The sequence below is a fragment of the Mytilus californianus genome, unplaced genomic scaffold, assembly GCF_021869535.1.
Source record: "Mytilus californianus isolate M0D057914Y unplaced genomic scaffold, xbMytCali1.0.p SCAF_6, whole genome shotgun sequence".
Classification (NCBI taxonomy): Eukaryota; Metazoa; Mollusca; class Bivalvia; order Mytilida; family Mytilidae; genus Mytilus; species Mytilus californianus.
Genome location: NW_026262712.1, coordinates 74,796,690 through 74,815,624, shown reverse-complemented (window position 1 = coordinate 74,815,624; position 18,935 = coordinate 74,796,690). Strand labels below are relative to the sequence as shown.

The window sequence follows — 18,935 nt, the reverse complement described above, 5'->3', positions numbered from 1 at the left end:
ATTCTGTTTTATAATTGTTTATTGAAATTGATCGAAGAAAATGCATGTTAAAAATAAATGTTATGTCACCTTAAAAGCAATCAATTATATGGACTTTAAGGTATTTCTTCAATTTACTTGCATGCAATTACATAATTATTTTCTATTTATTTTGAAATAAGCCTTTACCTGTGTTTCCGATTATTAGAAACTTTGGTTCACATATCCATTTATATCTAACGTTATGCTATTCTGCATGCAGAGTTGAAATGCCTAGAATAAAAAGTTCCCCATCTTAACACGTGTAATGGAATAAGATACACCGTCGAAACCATTGTTTATTCACGGTTCCGCGAACTGTTTATTCGCGGTTCCGCACTGTTTATTCACTTTCCACGGTGTTTACATAGTAAAACTAATATTGTGTCTTTTTTTTCAATTTGTGCCCTGAAACGTGGTTAATGGCTCTTCCAGAGACGGATTATGATAAGAGAAATTGTTGACATGATTTTACATGATTGTGTACCACGTATTTTTGTCATAATATTTTATTACAAACAAAAAAAGAAAATAACAAATACAGTGAAATTTTGAAAACAAAATGTGTGTCTATGTCGTTCAGGTTTTGGGATATCAAATGAATAGTTTCCATGTTTAAGGGTTTTAATGTCTTTTTAACAAAACTACAGCATCACATTGTCAAGGAAAACAAATGATGGTGTTATCATAGTTATACATGTATGTGGAAAATATAATTTATTGAAGACTAGTTTATTTGGGATTAATTTGGCTGATAATAAAAGGACAATAACTAAACCATATTTTGTCTAGACAATGCACTTTCCATTACACCGTAGCCGTTCATGTAACAAAACGAAACTGTTAAACAAATAATATTAACAAAGAAAGCCGACAGACAAGTGTTCTGTTTTTGTTTGTTCTTCCTCATTTTGGTTTATGTGTGTGTGTGTGTGTGGGGGGGGGGGGAGGTTTATGGCAGATCTTTTATTGTCTATTCCCAAACATTTTAGGCTCTATGATTTATTGTATGACATACTGTATAGATACATCTCTTTTGTTGAATCTTATAGGTAAACTATTGATGTCTTAATCTTTTGTTTCGTAGCACATGCATATATTGCAGGGTTCAAATATCCCCCCCCCCCCCCCCCCCCCACACCCCCACCCAACCCCCCTCCCCCAGCCAAATCGATCAGTTGATTAACAAAACGTACAAAGAGAACACAATAAAAAATCAGTACAGAAAAAGCACGGTAGATAACAAAAACGAATTATACTGTATTAAAGAAAGCGTACAGCTATATACCGACAGCAAGTGCACATTATTTAACCTATTTTCTCGATATATAACGAATAACAGACGTGTATTCACTATTGACTTTTTATCTTTATAGTAATTGGAAGAAAACTTACTGTTCTTGTATAGCTCTTCGCCTTTCCCGGATTTGTTCTATTCAAAAAAATGTAATAATACTTTTAGATATTTGGAAGAGATTTATCCTGTTGAACTAACTTTAAATAAAGCTAATACTAACAACGAACACTGCCCTTTCCTGGATCTTGACATCTATATCATCAACAGGAAGCTTAATACCAAAATTTATGATAAAAGAGATGATTTTTCATTTCCTATTGTTAATTATCCATTTTTAGATGGTGTATATGTATTACGGAAAAATTATTACACCAGGGTTTTCGATATCACAAACTAGTCAAAACATTTACTAAATTTTATCATCGGTACAAGGACATCATTCTTAAATATAAATCAACATGCAGACATCTTATACGTTCAGGTATTTCACATCCAATTTTTTATGGTAATATTCTTTACAAAGCACAAAAATGTCGGCATTCACCTCTAAAGCTAACAAAACCTTTAAACAGACTTATTAAGAAGAGATATAGTTACGATACTGTTGTCGGGTCATTAAAGATGACATATTTTGGCTTTAATATTGATTCACTTATAGTGTCTTTGCATCGGAAATAAACACATTTTTTTTAAAACCAGTTGTTGACATGATACGGGTTATGTTCTTCTCATATATTTTATGATGGTATGATACTAAACCACTAACGGGAGGGATTGTGCTTGATATTCACATGATGAAGACATAATCTTTCAATCAGTTTAACTGAGGTCTGGAGCTGGCATGTCAGTAACTACTAGTAGTCCTTTGTTAATTTATGTATCATTGTCATTTTGTTTAGTTTCTTTTGTTACCTATTCTGACATCGGACTCGGGCTTCTTTTAAACTGAGTTTTACTGTGCGTATTACTGTGTGTTTGTTTTTTCTACATTGGCTAGGGGTATAGGGGGAGGTTTGAGATCTCAAAAAACATGTTTAACCCCGCCGCATTTTTGCGCCAGTCCCAAGTCAGGAGCCTCTGGCCTTTGTTAGTCTTGTATGATTTTTAATTTTAGTTTTTTTTTTATATATATTTCGGAGTTTAGTATGACGTCCATTATTACTGAACTAGTACAATAATGACGACTTCAGTATGTACACTAAAGAGATTTATCCTGTTGAACTAACTTTAAATAAAGCTAATACTAACAATGAACACTGCCCTTTCCAGGATCTTGATATCTATATCATTAACGGAAAGCTTAATACTAAAATTTATGATAAAAGAGATGATTTTTCATTTCCTATTGTTAATTATCCATTTTTAGATGGTGTATATGTATTACGGAAAAATTATTACACCAGGGTTTTCGATATCACAAACTAGTCAAAACATTTACTAAATTTTATCATCGGTACAAGGACATCATTCTTAAATACAAATCAACATGCAGACATCTTATACGTTCAGGTATTTCACATCCAATCTTTTATGGTAATATTCTTTACAAAGCACAAAAATGTCGGCATTCACCTCTAAAGCTAACAAAACCTTTAAACAGACTTATTAAGAAGAGATATAGTTACGATACTGTTGTCGGGTCATTAAAGATGACATATTTTGGCTTTAATATTGATTCACTTATAGGGTCTTTGCATCGGAAATAAACACATTTATTCTAAAACCAGTTGTTGGCATGATACGGGTTATGTTCTTCTCATATATTTTATGATGGTATGATACTAAACCCTGAACGGGAGGGATTGTGCTTGATATTCACATGATGAAGACATAATCATTCAATCAGTTAAATTGAGGTCTGGAGCTGGCATGTCAGTAACTACTAGTAGTCCTTTGTTAATTTATGTATCATTGTCATTTTGTTTAGTTGCTTTTGTTACCTATTCTGACATCGGACTCGGGTTTCTTTTAAACTGAGTTTTACTGTGCGTATTGCTGTGTTCTACATTTTCTACATTGGCTAGGGGTATAGGGGGAGGTTTGAGATCTCAAAAACATGTTTAACCCCGCCGCATTTTGCGCCAGTCCCAAGTCAGGAGCCTCTAGCCTTTGTTAGTCTTGTATGATTTTTAATTTTAGTTTTTCTTTTATATATATTTCGGAGTTTAGTATGACGTCCATTATTACTGAACTAGTACATATTTTTGTATAGGGGCCAGCTGGAGCACGCCTCCGGGTGCGGGATTTTCTCGCTGTATTGAAGACCCATTGGTGGCCTTCGGCTGTTTTCTGCTCTTTGGTCGGGTTGCTGTCTCTTTGACACATTCCCCATTTCCATTCTCAATTTTAAAATTGATGTTCACAGCTATTCCATTAACAGTTAGTTGGTTAGAATTTTGTAGGAAACATTTTTTAATTACAAAAAAGGGAAGCAAATTTGTATCTGCTTTCCAACAGTGGAAGAACATGCATAAGATTTAATGAAGAGATTTTAAACAGACATGCTGTTATCAAATGACTTAGATCTGAACTCTAGGCTATTCATTAGAGAGAACAAAGGCAGTACGTTTTGTATTAACAAAAATTTGACATATTAAATACGAAACCACGTTAGTCTATTTATTGGAACTAAAATGTTGAAAATGATTTATATTTACAGCCGTCGCCATTTTACAGAACAGGAATACAATGATTTATAATTTATAATGAGATTGAAATTTTAAAATGTTCTGTTATTCCATTGCCCTGTATTAAACCTCCTTATCTTTGCATCCTCTCGTTTTATTTTTCTCCCCGCATGTTTGCTAAAATTTATATTATCTGAATTTTTATTGGACTGAACTGCAAGGCACACTGATAAATTTTAAAATCTTTTCTGAATTATTTAACCCTAAACCATTTTTTTTATACATTGCTATTATTTTCTATGTCGACTTCGACTTCTGTGGAATACGACAAATGTGGCATTCAAATCAGTTGTTATCACTTTCATAATTGATATTTGAATTCTCATATCACATCCTACTTTTGACAGTAATGTTACTTATAGAGCTCGTTAACATGTGTCTGACCCGGTGGTGGAATATCTGTGTCATATATGACCGAGGATATTTTCACTTTTCATAATCACAATCTCCTTCTTTTCTCCTTGATTGTGAAGTTACCGAATGCGAGTTATAACTTGACTTGTACTCGCATGAACAACAAGACGGGTGGCAAATGTTGAGCAGGGACTGCTTACCCTTCCGGAGCACCTGAGTTTACCTCTGTTTTTTTAGGGGTTCGTGTTGCTCAATCTTTAGTTTTCTGTGTACTGTTTTGTTATTGTTGTTTGTCTTTTCGTCATTTTTGTTTTTGACCATGGTGTTGTCTATTTTTATTGAACTTGTAATTTTCTATTGCCCCGTTGGTATTTTCTCTCTTAAACGCCTCTGTGGTTTCATGGTAGCATACTCTCTTCAAGTGCATGCAGGAAGTCATGGGTTCGATTCCCGGTGGAGTCAAAACAAAGACCGAACAATTTGTTTTACCTTTCCTAAAATGTATATATTACTTTGCAGTATCATAAATTGACGTCAGCTTTTGTTTTGGTGTTGTTGTTATTTTATGTTTTGTTTTTTTTTTTTTTTGGGGGGGGGGGGGGGGGGGAGGGGGAAGGGGTATTAGATAAAAAAAACAGTTTTTATATTTTTTATCAGAATTACAGTGTGCTTACTAATTATTTTTTTTTAATTTTCTGATACTTTCATTTGGGTTTTAGTTTCATTATTATTAGTAATATCATGATACAAAATGAAATCTAATAGGGAATTGGATTCGTTTTGCGGTTCACGAATAAGGAAATGTGAAAGGATAATGTAGCATAAACTAGTTCAAGTAACAAATTATTTATGAGACGAAGGTAGTTATATTGATTAGACTGACATGATATACCGTTAATTCTGACAAATGAATTAAATTATGTCTGTCAGGTACAAGTAATTGTATACGCTCAACTTCATCAGAAGCTTTAAATTTACATGTTCCGAGGGTTCCGCGAGTTACACACATCTACAATGTTGACGTTCTTTACTTGTGTTGGTTGTTTTGTCATACTGTGTTTTTAATTGCCGTTTTAGACCTATACGTTCTAAATTGTATGATGTGATATTTAACAAAGTACTTTTAACGAATAAATGTCTAATAATTACACATTGGTAATCATCGAGTAAACGCATCAATGAACAGAGCTATCATTTTCGTAAAATATATGCAATGACTTATGATATTAACACCATTTACATCATACATAGGAAATAATGTGAAAAAAAATTATAGTGTTATACAGATTATAAGAGTCGTCCTTTATAAAGCAAAGGAAATGCGTTATAATAGATGTAGTCAATTTTGACTAACAGCGAATATCCAACCATGTGTGATCATATAGTCAAATATACATCGATCGGGTCTCGAATACCCACACTATCAGGCAATCCGTATTTTATTTCTTCTCCTCTTCCTGACGTGTTCTAAATGTCATAACTGATTCAAGCCGATAGAATCTAATCCACACCAATAAGCAACCAATTAGAACTAACTGTTGTTAAGCTTTTATTTCAAGATGGCATGTATATCGATTGAAACTAATGGCTTAGCATCGTGGTATTTGTTGCTTCTCCAGAAAGCAAGCGGCATAAAGGAGTAAGAGCAGACTGGTCTGCTCGGAGTAAAAAAAGTGTTCGGGTAGGCCGACATATGTTCGTGCATACATTATGACCTAGCATGTTAAAAATCCGGCTCAGTGTGTCTGTCTATGTCAAATCAGGGTTCATATTTACTAGTACTTCACATTAAGGGAGCTACCATTTGATTTTTATGGGGAAAGGGGGGGGGGGGATTTTTTTAGTTGTAATCTCTGTCCTGCCTTTTTATTTTTCAATCTATTCGGTCCTGCCTTTTTTATTAGTTCATCCTAGCACCCCCCCACCCCCCTCCCCCCACACCATAAAAATCAAAATGGTAGCTCCCTTTAAAGATATGCTTGTACTGAATATGCATTTAATTTGCCACTTGACATTAAACAACCATCCATCATCATTATTTTCTTTATTTTCGATAACATTTCGTATTGCAATACAACATGTAGGATATTACTTTTTGCTCTTTGTGTACTTAGTGTTGATTTTTATAATTGAAGTTAAAATAGTAATTTGATTTAAAAGGAATATTCACACATCCAAAAATATGATTCATTAGACCTGTCGGATGTTCGATGGGTTCATTTTGATACGGAAATGAAATTTAAATAGATATTAGTAAAAATACATTATTCAGGATGTACATGAACTGAATAAACTTCAGTTTTCAGGATGTAATTGCCGATTGTTTAATTTTTAACAGGAAATAATGGAGACGAGGACATTTTGATAAATAATGATATGCAGTCGAAAGCTTATAAAAAGTGCCCAATTAAATGACAAGGTTTTGAGTAATTTATTAGTAAAAAGATAAAATACATTTTGAATTATTTTTACGAAAAATAAAATGAAAAAAAAAATGGTTAACGAGAGAAGAGAAAAATTTAACGAATTTACCGATAGATGTTATAAGAGCAAAAGAAAAAGAAAGTTCAATCTTGAGTAAGCTTAGCGTGAGATTTCAATCAAGAAACATTAAAAGAACGAAAGAAAGTCCCAATATTAATGTGTTATCAGATGTGGATACTAAAAGAATTCAAAGATCTCTTAGAGTACATACGAATACGAATACGAATGCTTTATTTAGATTCGGTATAGTTATCAACTATAAACAATAAGCTCTAGAGAGCTTTTAACGGAATATATACAAACATATACAGAAGCATAAAAAATATAATCATGCAAGCAAACTAAAAAAGGAGAAAGCACATCACAAGTATGGCAAATCAAATTATACATGCTCACATATCTATAAAAGTAATGTAATATAAGGGCAGAGAAATAAAATGAAAGCAAACTTGAATTTTTTTCTTACCGTAAGTAGTAGGATTACATATGGAATGTTCATATATTGTTATATCTGAATTAATAATTCGATTGCTTTACCTTTATTAAGTCTTGTAAACATACAGGTGCTCAGTTTTTAATCATTTTTAAAGTTTCAACTGCCATTGTTCTTATTCTTCTGACTTACAGAGAAGGCATCTTTGCTTTTTCTAGTAAATTCTCATAGGAGTTAGAAAATCTTCAATACAAAACGGCACTTTTCCCGATTTGGGGGAATTTTTCTCTGTACAGATATGCCATGCCTAAGGGCAAAAGTTGAAATTACTCAAGATGAATGAACGAAAAATGGTTCATTAACTCAGTTTGTTCAAAAAGGTGCCTAATCGTTTGGGGATATTCAGTCGTGAGATGCTTTCCTGAGGCTACATAAGGAAAGGGTACTATCATTTGCATAATTGAAGAATGATCCCTTAATATATCATTTAAAAAATGTTGAAAAGAAGGGGATCAAGAATAGATCTTTGGGGTACCCCCTTTTGAGTGTCAGTCCAACTACTGAGAACAAAGTTTAATTTTATCTAATGCTCTCTTTCGAAAAAGTACGATTTTAGAAGAGACACTGGTTGAGCCGAAATGCTAGATTTTAAAGACTAATTGAAAGAATTCGTCCTGCTTTGTTTCATAAATAAAATGGCCAACGTAGATACAAGCAAATTGTAAGTAGATACTGTGCTCCTCTTCTTGCTGACTTGTTACTTTATCACATGAGGCAAAATTTATACAGGAATGAAAGAATCTGGCATTATTTTTAACTTCACGTTCCGCTATAAAGATGATGTCCTCTCACTAAATAAGTCAATGGTTGGTGACTATGTTGAACGCATCTTTAGCACTGAACATGAAATAAAGGATTCAACAGATACAGAAAAGTCTGCCTCATATCTTGACTTACATTTAGACATTGACAATTCGGGTATTTTTAGCTATAAGTAAAGATATGAATCAGACTAAACTGTATATGTGGTTCCCTGATTCCAAGTTCATTTGAATTTTAGATTGATAACATTGAATTCTTAATCAGTGAGAAAATATCTATTAACTATAAATTATGCTAACTTTTGAAGTATGTCATATACGAATGGCGAAATCGAATAAGAAAGGTACACAGCATGATAACAAACATGTTCAATAAACGAAACGAATAAACTTGTTTTTTTAACTAAAACGGATGGTTTCACAAGCATTCAACAAAAATTGTCTACATGTGAAAAGATTATTTCACTTCTGTATAATAAAGATTACCTCATATGCTGATTGACATCGTGACTTAAAAGACTTCTGGTGCTTAACAATGGATCAAAAAAGAAAGCTAGTTTCGAAAGAAAAGACATAGAGTTCATTAAAGAAGACGAAAGTTCACTCACGGTTGTAAAAAGTATATTGCTTTATTAGCTGCGTCGTCTGTAAGCCTGCCGCGTATTTATTATCCTATATGCACAATTATATGTGGTACATTTTCATCATGCAGTATCGGATTGATTAAAGCTTTTTGCGAAACCGTCAGACACAACCATTTCACATTCCGTGGGTAAATGTAAATTATCTGATCATAAAACTTCAATAAACGTGAAAGGTTTGGACAAAAACATGATTTTTTTTTAGAATAAAGTAGATAAGACTTTTTTCACAAATGTCCCTAACAGTTTTTCGGTAATATGAAATTAGAAGATGTTGTATGATTGCCAATGAGACAAGGTAGTGACAACTCTTCGCCAGAGACCAAATGACGTAGAAGTTAGAAACAATGGCCTTCAACAATAGTTGGTATTATTCATGAGTTCCTAAGTTGTTGTACCCTCTTAAAAGTTATTTCGATCAAAGATCCTAAAGGATTCAAGGTTGATGTTTTATAACACAAAATTACGTTTCGTCTAAATAAAACTCCCTAGCAGCACTCGAATCAAACTGCTGAAAGGACAATCTGAAAAAAAAATGGACGGGCTTAACAAGAACGTTGACGGGAATTGGAAACATAAATGTTTTTCGAAAAAGTGTGCAAAATCTAATTTTTTGTCAATTTCTGTATTTTTTTTTGTCTCTTGGAAGCTTTTTTGTGTATTTATCGTTTTTAACCTTCAAGGCCATGTATTGACAGTTAGGTAGTATATACTTTGAATCTGACTAGGAATTATACTTTCTATATGCTTTAAAATATAAATTATTAAAGGATACCTAAGATATTACAGAAAGATTTCTTAAGAAACAAGCTGAAGATGAAAGCTTCTAAATATTTCAAAAAGTGTTGTGTATCGAGATAAATATAAGTATCAAACTTGTCTACTATACTTTAAACATTCAAGTTCGACAGTTTTGTGGAAAAGAATTGATTTAAATATATTTTTTTTAAATTTCCTTAATTATTCTGTTAATTTTAATAAAAGGTCATGAGTATATTTAGAAATATACAAACATTCAATTTAATGTATGACCATTATAGCTATACGGTTATCTAGTTCTAAAACGAGGTAAGCTATGATGGGTTTTTGTACACGTATGCTTTTGTTTAGTCAATATAAATGTTCTATTTGTACAGTTAAAGAAATATTTTAAACATTGAAATATTTATTTTCCATGATTGAAATAAGTGCACATTTTTAATTAGCTATCATGTTCGAATGTCGGTTTCGGGAAAATCACGACTCATTGGTCGAATAAGACCAACAAAATCAAAGCAAAAAAAAAACGAAAAACGACGAAAAGACAAACAACGGTCTATAAAACACTTCATAAAAACTAAAGACTGAACAACACGAACCTTACCACAAAACCGAGGTGATTGTTTATATTCTAGTAATAAGAATTCAGGTACGATTTTCGGTTGTGAGTTACGATTATTTCTAATGCAGAAATCCATCTGCAGATAATTAAAATTTGAAGATGTCACATCATCTGGTGATGAGATACGTATGGCTCATAGGAACATACTGCATTTATTTTCATCCGAGACATATATAAAATTTATTTAGACGTCGAATTGTTGATCAAGATCGCGATTAAGTAAACTGAGATCTGTATTTGATAGGACAAAATCTAAAATTGTTTGTCTAAGATCTCAACGCTCGTAAAGTCATATTTAGGATGACAAGTAATCGTTGTTCTTGACAATAACTAATATTTTATTAAACTGCATTGTTCCTAATATATTTCTTGTCTAAAAATGACCTTTAAGCAACAAAAAAAATTATGCTTGCAGAGGCGGAATGAAATGGAATTCAGATGTCTACAAATAGCTGTAATCATGAGTGTATTCACAGGTATGTGCAAGATTCAAACTCATATCTTACTCCAATAAAATATTACATATATTATCTCACTAATAGTTTATATATAATTTGATATATATGTTCAGTACGAAAAAAAAAATAGTTAGTTGTTTGTCAACTTTTGTTAAAAGAGAATAGTGTTAAAGCTTTCGAATGAAATAAAGGGAAAATATTGCTAACTTCTACGTCATTTATACAGTGAACTTGTTATGTCGTAATATATACTCTACTTTAGTTTATTGGTCATGTATGTATAAATGATGGGAATTTAGAATTACCTTTAAAAATATATCATTATAACAGATATTTTCATCACAATTAAAAGATTTGCAGTTACTGACTTGAATGACATTAATTTCAATTAATTGGCAAAAAAGGAAGAATATATATATATTTTGAAAATAACACAAAATACTAAAAATTAGATAGCAAGTCTTTTTCTTATCAAAATCCGTTTATATGTTTACTTGATAAATGCCTCTCTACCATTTGAAAATATTACAACAATATTCATGACAACATTTTATGTCATATCAATATACTCAACATTGTACTGGGCAAAATTATTGGATCACAGCACTTCAGCTATCTGAGTAACAATCTGTCAAAGACATGTCACTCTACCTTGACAAAGACTTCGGACTCCAAATCAGTAAGTCTTATTTACTAGATTATGATGGTGTGTCGAAAAAACAACAAATGCTTATACCTAAGTCTTCTAAAAGATCAAGTCAAATATCGAGCCTTAGATTTGTTGTGATAAAGCCTGTAGTTCAGTAGTTGTCGTTTGCTGCTGTTATCATAAATTTTAAAACCTGTTTTGTATGTCCTCCAGCTGATAAAACGTTCAAGATTTTATAGAGTTGTGTTATCTTTAAGTAATAACATTAACATTTACATTTCATTTCATCAATTTTCTTTTCCAAATACAGGTCACCTTTAAGCACATGTGTTTGAGAAGACGTTACATTATCATGTCCCCAGCTGGCCATACTAAAACTGTTAGTTGATTCAAGAGAAATGTGTCTTTGAATCATATAACAACTTTGAATTAAGGACATAGCGTAATGTATACTGTTTTCAGTAGTACTAGTAATAGACCAAACGTGTCTTTTCGTTACTCATATAAATACTTAAATTATTTTTATAATAATCACTTATCTGTTTCTTCTTTCAATGATTTTAGCATAGTCTTTTTTGGAATCGTGCTATTGTTTAAGTGTAATATTAACATTTAATTTCAGCATGTATGTCTGCAAAGAACAATTCATCAATTCACGTTTGTGTTGGAGAAGACGTTTCATTATCATGCCCCCCAGCTGGATCTAATAAAACTGTTAGTTGGTTCAGGAGAAATATGTCAAAGAATCCTATAATAATGTTGTATCAAGGACTCAAAGGAAAAGATAACCATTTGTCATCCAACATTGCAGTCAATGTTGATGAGGAAAAAGGAGAATTTAATTTGACAATATATAACTTAACTAAGGCTGATACTGGAACCTACCAATGCTGGCACGACACGAATTGGATTTCATGGTTGTTTCATCTCATAATAAAAGGTTAAATCTAGATAAAACTGGCCAGATAGCTATCAACAATGTTTTATTGTTTTTCTATAAATGTCTTAGTCATGTTGTTGTCTATCTTTTCTCTTCTTCTTAAACTATTAGTTGGAACAAGGGAAGCGTCACCGAGAATCAAAAAACAAACTTGACAAATGTAATTTAAGTAAATGACAATTTTCAATAAATGATTGAAAGTTTCGGTGATGAGCAAAGGGAGAGTATATAATATCATACTACGATTGATATTGAAATGTTCAAGTACTTGTGAAATGAATGTTTGGCTGCCTGGTTTTAATTATTTCATTTGCGCATTCTTATTGATCGTTTAGGTGCACGTATGTAAATACTAAGGTTCCAACTTTGTTATCATGGGATATGAATTAACTCACCATGTATGATAAAAAAAACTGTTTTGTATTAAACAAGAAGGGATGATAGTTGACTAATCTGTGAGCTACTAGTACACAAATTTGTATTCTCTATCGTTGGGCATTAAACTTCAAGTAATGTTAATGTTTGCGATATGACACAACAAAAGCATAGAATTTCCTAAAAGGATTTTCTAATACCTTTACACAATATCACAAAAGTTTACGGTAGTAAGGTGCAAATACAAAAAAGTAAAATACTTTACATTATTCTGTCTGTGTCCATATATATATGTTTTAAATTTGACTACCAGTGAAACAATTGATATATTATTCAAACCTTTACTGCTTTGTTTCTACATTTTATTTGTTTTTTCAATTCAATAGTCTGTGGCATCACAAATAACGGCAGTGCACCAACTACAACTGTTATCCCACAGTGCTCAGGAGATTTTGTTAAAGGTAAAATGTGTACTTTAAAGTTAAGGCGCATTATTTATCGCCCTTTATTCACGACCATATTGTAATCAGTGTCTAGAAGTTTACTTTTACATAGTGCAGTAAATATTTGAGTTATTGGAAACTAATGTTATATTTCTTAAAACGATTCCTCCACGGTTCCATTTTTGGTATTTTTTGTTATCAATACTTATAATAATAAGTTTAACCTACCAAAACGTATGGAGTTCATTAATATGAATTAACATCAGTTCTATAACAAACAAAATAATAGGTACATAGTCAACGGAACTGCATACTTTAATAAATAAAATTGAAACATTATTATCAAAATACTGCAACCCTTCCATTTAAATCGGACTATAACCTTTTTTATATTAAACTGAAAGGGATGCTACATGAGCTTCCAGTACAAATAGACCGCCTCGGTGGTTTCGTGGTAGCGTGTTTGCCCCGAGTGCGAGAGGTCGTGGGTTCGAACTCCGACCGGGTCAAACCAAAGACTTTAAAATTGGTATTTACTGCTTCTCCGCTAAGCACGCGGCATTAAGGAGTAAGAGCAAAGACTGGTTAGCTCGGAGTCAGAATAATGTGTCCGGGAAAGGTGACATGCCTTCCTGCGGACTGTTACCTTGTGAACTAGCACGTTTAAAAAATCCGGGTCAGCGTGTCTGTCTAGTACAAAGCAGGGATAAATTTCATATTACATTGTCATGTTCTCGTCCTGAGTATGCTTTCAATTTGCCGCTGGACGTTAAGCAGCCATCCATCATTATTATCCAGTACAAATATATGTAGTCACTAACTTCAAGTAATTTTTGCTATATGACGCAACAATTAACCAGTAAAATTGGTACCGTTAATGTTATAACATTTTTTTGTCTATGTCCCAATGTTTTATATGTTACTTCCAGTGAAAATATTGATGTATAACTTAAAATTAAAATACTTCGTTTTCTGCATTTTGACTCATTAATTCAATAGACCGCATCATCGCAAAAAAAAAAGCAGTGAACCAATTACAACTGTTATGCCACAGTGCTCAAAAGATGCTGTTAAAGGTAAAATGTTTAGGCACAGTATTAAGCACTCTAAATTCAAGATGTTTTAAAGACTACCAAAATGAAATTGATGTCTAGATTCATTTTACACACTAATAGTTCATAAAAGTTTCTAGCTATTATATTTTTATTCATATCTTTAAGTTTATGGTCTCGTGGTAGCATGCACATCTCGATGTTGGTAGGCGTTAGGTTCGAATCCCGTCCGTGTCAAACCAAACACTTCAAATTGGTATTTGCTGATTCTCCGCTAAGCACGCGGCATTAATAAGTAAGAGCAATGACTGTTCGGGTTGGAATCAGAATTATGTGTACGGGTAGGATGGAATGTCTTCTTGTGGACTGTTACCTTGTGAAAAAAAATGAAAACAACACTTTATAAATAACGCGCGTCCGAAGCGCTTTTCTTGATTTACCTTCATCAGGAAAGCGCAAATCCGAATATTTGAAAGCCAAAGAACCGAAACAGTTGAAGAGCTATATGACCGAAATGGACCTAAGAATAATAGCCAAATATATTTAAGGTCACTGTTGCCTTAGGGAGTTGAAACCTTAGTTGTTAGTCTAGTACAAAGCAAGTTTAATATTCATATTGCATTTTAAAAATATGTTCTCCTCCTTAATATGCAGTTTTGCCATTAAACGTTTAACAGCCATTCATCATCATCATCATCATCATCATATTTTTCTGTATATGATTTCTTTATGTATCATATTTATATATTTTTTGCGACAGTTTGAAAACAAACAAACGAATAGATACATCATCAACGAAACTACAAACTCCAATTAATAATATTAAAACATTATTTTCGAGATGTTGTTATTCTTTCATTTCAAAAGAACAGTTATATGTATTGTATGTATTGTTCCGACTAAATGAATCCAATCAACTATTATTTTACAGGTGTTTTGACAAAGGACAAGATCCTTAATTATCCCGTGATCGTAGTGATACTAGTTTTAGTTTTGTTAATAGTTTCACTCTTTGGTCATGCTTTTATCCGGATGAAATATAAACAAACGAATTTCCCAGTGCCACAGACAGACAATGTTAGACATTCACCAGTACAAATCGAAATGGAGGAAGTATCTAATAATGAAGAAGATGTACACGAAGAATCAAGAAATCTACATTTGTTGTCTGAAATTCTACAAGACTTGCAGAATGCAGCTTCCGATGACAAACTAAGCCATTTGAGCAAAACAAATACTAGTCAGTCGTCTTCTTCACTTTCTAACAGATCTCAAAACACCAATGAAGAAGATTATTTACATCCGTATCATGGTTTCGTACATAGTAAAATGGATGTGCATGAATACGCTTCTGTCGATGTGAAGGATAGTACGGAATATGAAGAAATAACTGACGCTTTTAAAAACGAAAGTAGAGTTTACGAAAATATGACGAATGCACCAATAATTAATGCCAATCTGATTGAATGTAACAATTAAGAAGTTATGTAACTTGCATATTATTCTGTATACATTTTAAAATCATACGGATTTTGCATAAGTCTTCAAAGGGAGGACCATTTATATTACTCTTATTTATGTACTCACAAACCAGTTACAGTAACTGACAAAACATGGTGACTTTAAGGAGAAAAATTCAGAGAAGGTGAAAGCTAAAAAAGGCAAATATTCTTCTGTCTTTTTAAAGTTATGGTATATTTATTCTTGAGATAACTTCTAATATGTGTGCCACATCATTTTCTCAATTTTAGGCCAGTTTGCGTAATTAACTTTTAATAAGACGGATACAATCTATTCTTGACCCCCATTCCTATCCACGTTAAATTTTTCACTTTCAAACATTTATGGGGGATCAATATTCCGTTATTTACACATCAGACCGTACTGGTACCGTAATGGAACATTGGATACACCAAACCAGGTTCTTCATATCTGAGAAAAAGCAAATATATGCCCTCAATTTTAGAGTTCATTCATACATTTTTGTATTATTAAAAATTATCAGTCAATATGTGTTCTACAAGGATCACCAGTCCTTCACTTTTCATTTGATACTTTAACTAGTAAAATATATTCTACTATTATATTTACACCAATATTTATGAAATATTTTGTTTTGAGTACTACTTTCCAGTATGTTAATTTTTGACCTGGTATGATACTAAATATCCTTCGTTTTTCTATTAAATATGTCTTGTTAAGTGTTGGAAAAAAGTTGATGAAAGGAACAATCAAATCAAAATTTATGTCAGTTTGTCTAAATTAAAAAAACATGTTTGTGAGAGCAATTTTATATCCTTTTTGTATATATCGGTTTGTATTGAATTCATTAATAACAATTTATCAAATATTTTCTTAATTCTGTTATTATCATTGTTTCTTTTAATTTTATGTTTTTATTGGTTTGCTAGCTTATTTAAAAAAAATACTGTTATTTTGTGGGTCAGAAGGACTTTGATTTACCTTCATCAGGATCGCTCAAAACTCAAACATTTAAAAGCCAAGGATGTATAAAACCAACAATTTAAAGCGCTACATGACTAAAAGGGACATTGATGATATCCACGATAAATCCAGTCAGTACCGAAACACTGAAAACTGAGTTGATGATACCTACGATAAGTCCTGTCAATACCGAAACATTGATAATTGAGTTGATGATATCCACAATAAATCCTGCCAATATCGAAACATTGATAATTGAGTTGATGATATCCACAATAAATCCTGCCAATATCGAAACATTGATAATTGAGCTGATGATATCCACAATAAATCCTGTCAATACCGAAACATTGATTATTGAGTTGATGATATTCACAATAAGTCCTGTCAATACCGAAACATTGATAATGAGTTGATGATATCCACAAAAAGTACTGTCAATACCGAAACATTGATAATTGAGTTGATGATACCCATGATAATTCCTGTCTATACCGAAACATTGATAATTGAGTTGATGATATCCACAATAAATCCTGTCAATACCGAAACATTGATAATTGAGTTGATGATATCCACAATAAATCCTGTCAATACCGAAACATTGGTAATTGAGTTGATGATATCCACAAAAAGTCCTGTCAATACCGAAACATTGATAATTGAGTTGATGATATCCACAAAAAGTCCTGTCAATACCGAAACATTGATAATTGAGTTGATGATATATACAATAAGTCCTGTCAATACCGAAACATTGATAATAAGTTGATGATATCCACAAAAAGTCCTGTCAATACCGAAACATTGATAATTGAGTTGATGATACCCATGATAAGTCCTGTCTATACCGAAACATTGATAATTGAGTTGATTATATCTACATTAAATCCTGTCAATACCGAAACATTGATAATTGATTTGATGATATCCACAATTAGTCCTGTCAATACCGAAACATTGATAATTGAATTGATGATATCCACAATAAGTCCCGTCAATACCGAAACATTGATAATTGAGTTGATGATATCCACAATAAATCCTGTCAATACCGAAACATTGATAATTGAGTTGATGATATCCACAATAAATCCTGTCAATACCGAAACATTGATAAATGAGTTGATGATATCCTAATAAATCCTGTCAATACCGAAACACTGACAACTGAGTTGATGATATTTAATTTAATAATATTTTATTGCGTTAATCAAGCAATAGGATTGGACACAATGTATTACAATTCATATTAAGTCCTCTCCTTGCATGTACAATACACATATATGATGACAGCAAACACATAAATAATATAGCTTCAGTTATAGAAAATAAAGGAAGGAGTTACACATTGGTATGGCAAAAGAAAAAAAAAAGAAAAAAATGCCAAATAGGACAGAAAAGAAAAAAAGACAAAGACAAAACTGCTGACTTGGAATGTTAAAATCTTTTTGACTGTTTAATGAAACAACGAACTTCATCAAACATTTTGGAGTTAGTTTCGTAATTATATGCATCTTTTCCAAACAATAGCGTTATAGATCAATGTGTATATTCATATTTGTAAGATCATTAACCAGAGATATTCTTTGGTTAAACTATAATTGGCATTCTAGAAAGTAATGGATGGCATCTTCAACAGGTGAACCGCAGGAGCATTTAGTATCATTCCCTACATTTATCTTATTTAAGTCTGCATTTAGTGAACTGCACTGGTGCCTTAGTCTTGTATGCAGTATGTTAAATTTTCTGGACCCTTCACCATAATATATTGGGGGTCTAAATGGTTAACCCTTTATATTTCGTTTAATTTTGGATAGTTGCTGGGTTTCTTATAATTTGATTTAAATTATTCCATATTCTGACAGTAGATGGTACGAATGATTTTTCAGTTATTCGTAGTCTACATATAGGGGGTATACACTTTATTATCATTATTTCTTAGGTTGTATCCACTGACATCAGATGTAACTGGATGTAGACAGTCGATTAAATATTGGGGTCAAGATATATTATGCATTTGATAGAAAATTGTTAATTTTCGTTGTCTACGCCTTTCTGCTAGAGTTTCCCAGCCCGTTTCAAAATATAAGGATTCTAAACTTGAAAATTTTGTAAGCCCTGTTACTATCCTTGCAGCTTCTAGTTGTATTTTTCCCTAGTTTATTAGGTTCATATTCAAAACACCCATCCAATACTTCGCATCCATATTCCAAAAGTGGTCTTATAGAAGTGACATAGATATTTGATAAGCTTTCTTTGGAAAGTGTAAATTTTAGTTTCCTCAGTACATTTACTTGTTTTAATGCAGACTTTGTAATGTTAGCTATATGGCTGGTCCAGTTTCCATCTAATGAAAGTCTGACACCTCAATGCTTGTGACATTCAACAGTTTCGACGTTTTCATCATTAAATAAAATATTCTTTTCTGGTGGTTTAACATTTGTAATTACCAAT

The 18,935-nt window shown here is 32.2% G+C and overlaps 1 protein-coding gene across 2 annotated transcripts in view; it reads left to right on the top strand.

Moving 5' to 3' along the window:
• Positions 1–9,750: 9,750 nt before the first annotated feature.
• Positions 9,751–18,935, top strand: part of LOC127705146 (uncharacterized) — a 39,866-nt gene continuing 30,681 nt past the window's right edge. The window contains exons 1-2 of one of the 2 annotated variants that reach the window (XM_052209396.1): positions 9,751–9,803; positions 10,532–10,592. In XM_052209396.1, coding sequence (XP_052065356.1) covers positions 10,544–10,592 — 49 coding nt within the window. In that variant the 5' untranslated portion in view covers positions 9,751–9,803; positions 10,532–10,543. Of the gene's footprint in view, positions 9,804–9,976; positions 10,111–10,531; positions 10,593–18,935 lie in introns of those variants that run through there. The other variant, XM_052209397.1, reaches the window with a different exon arrangement.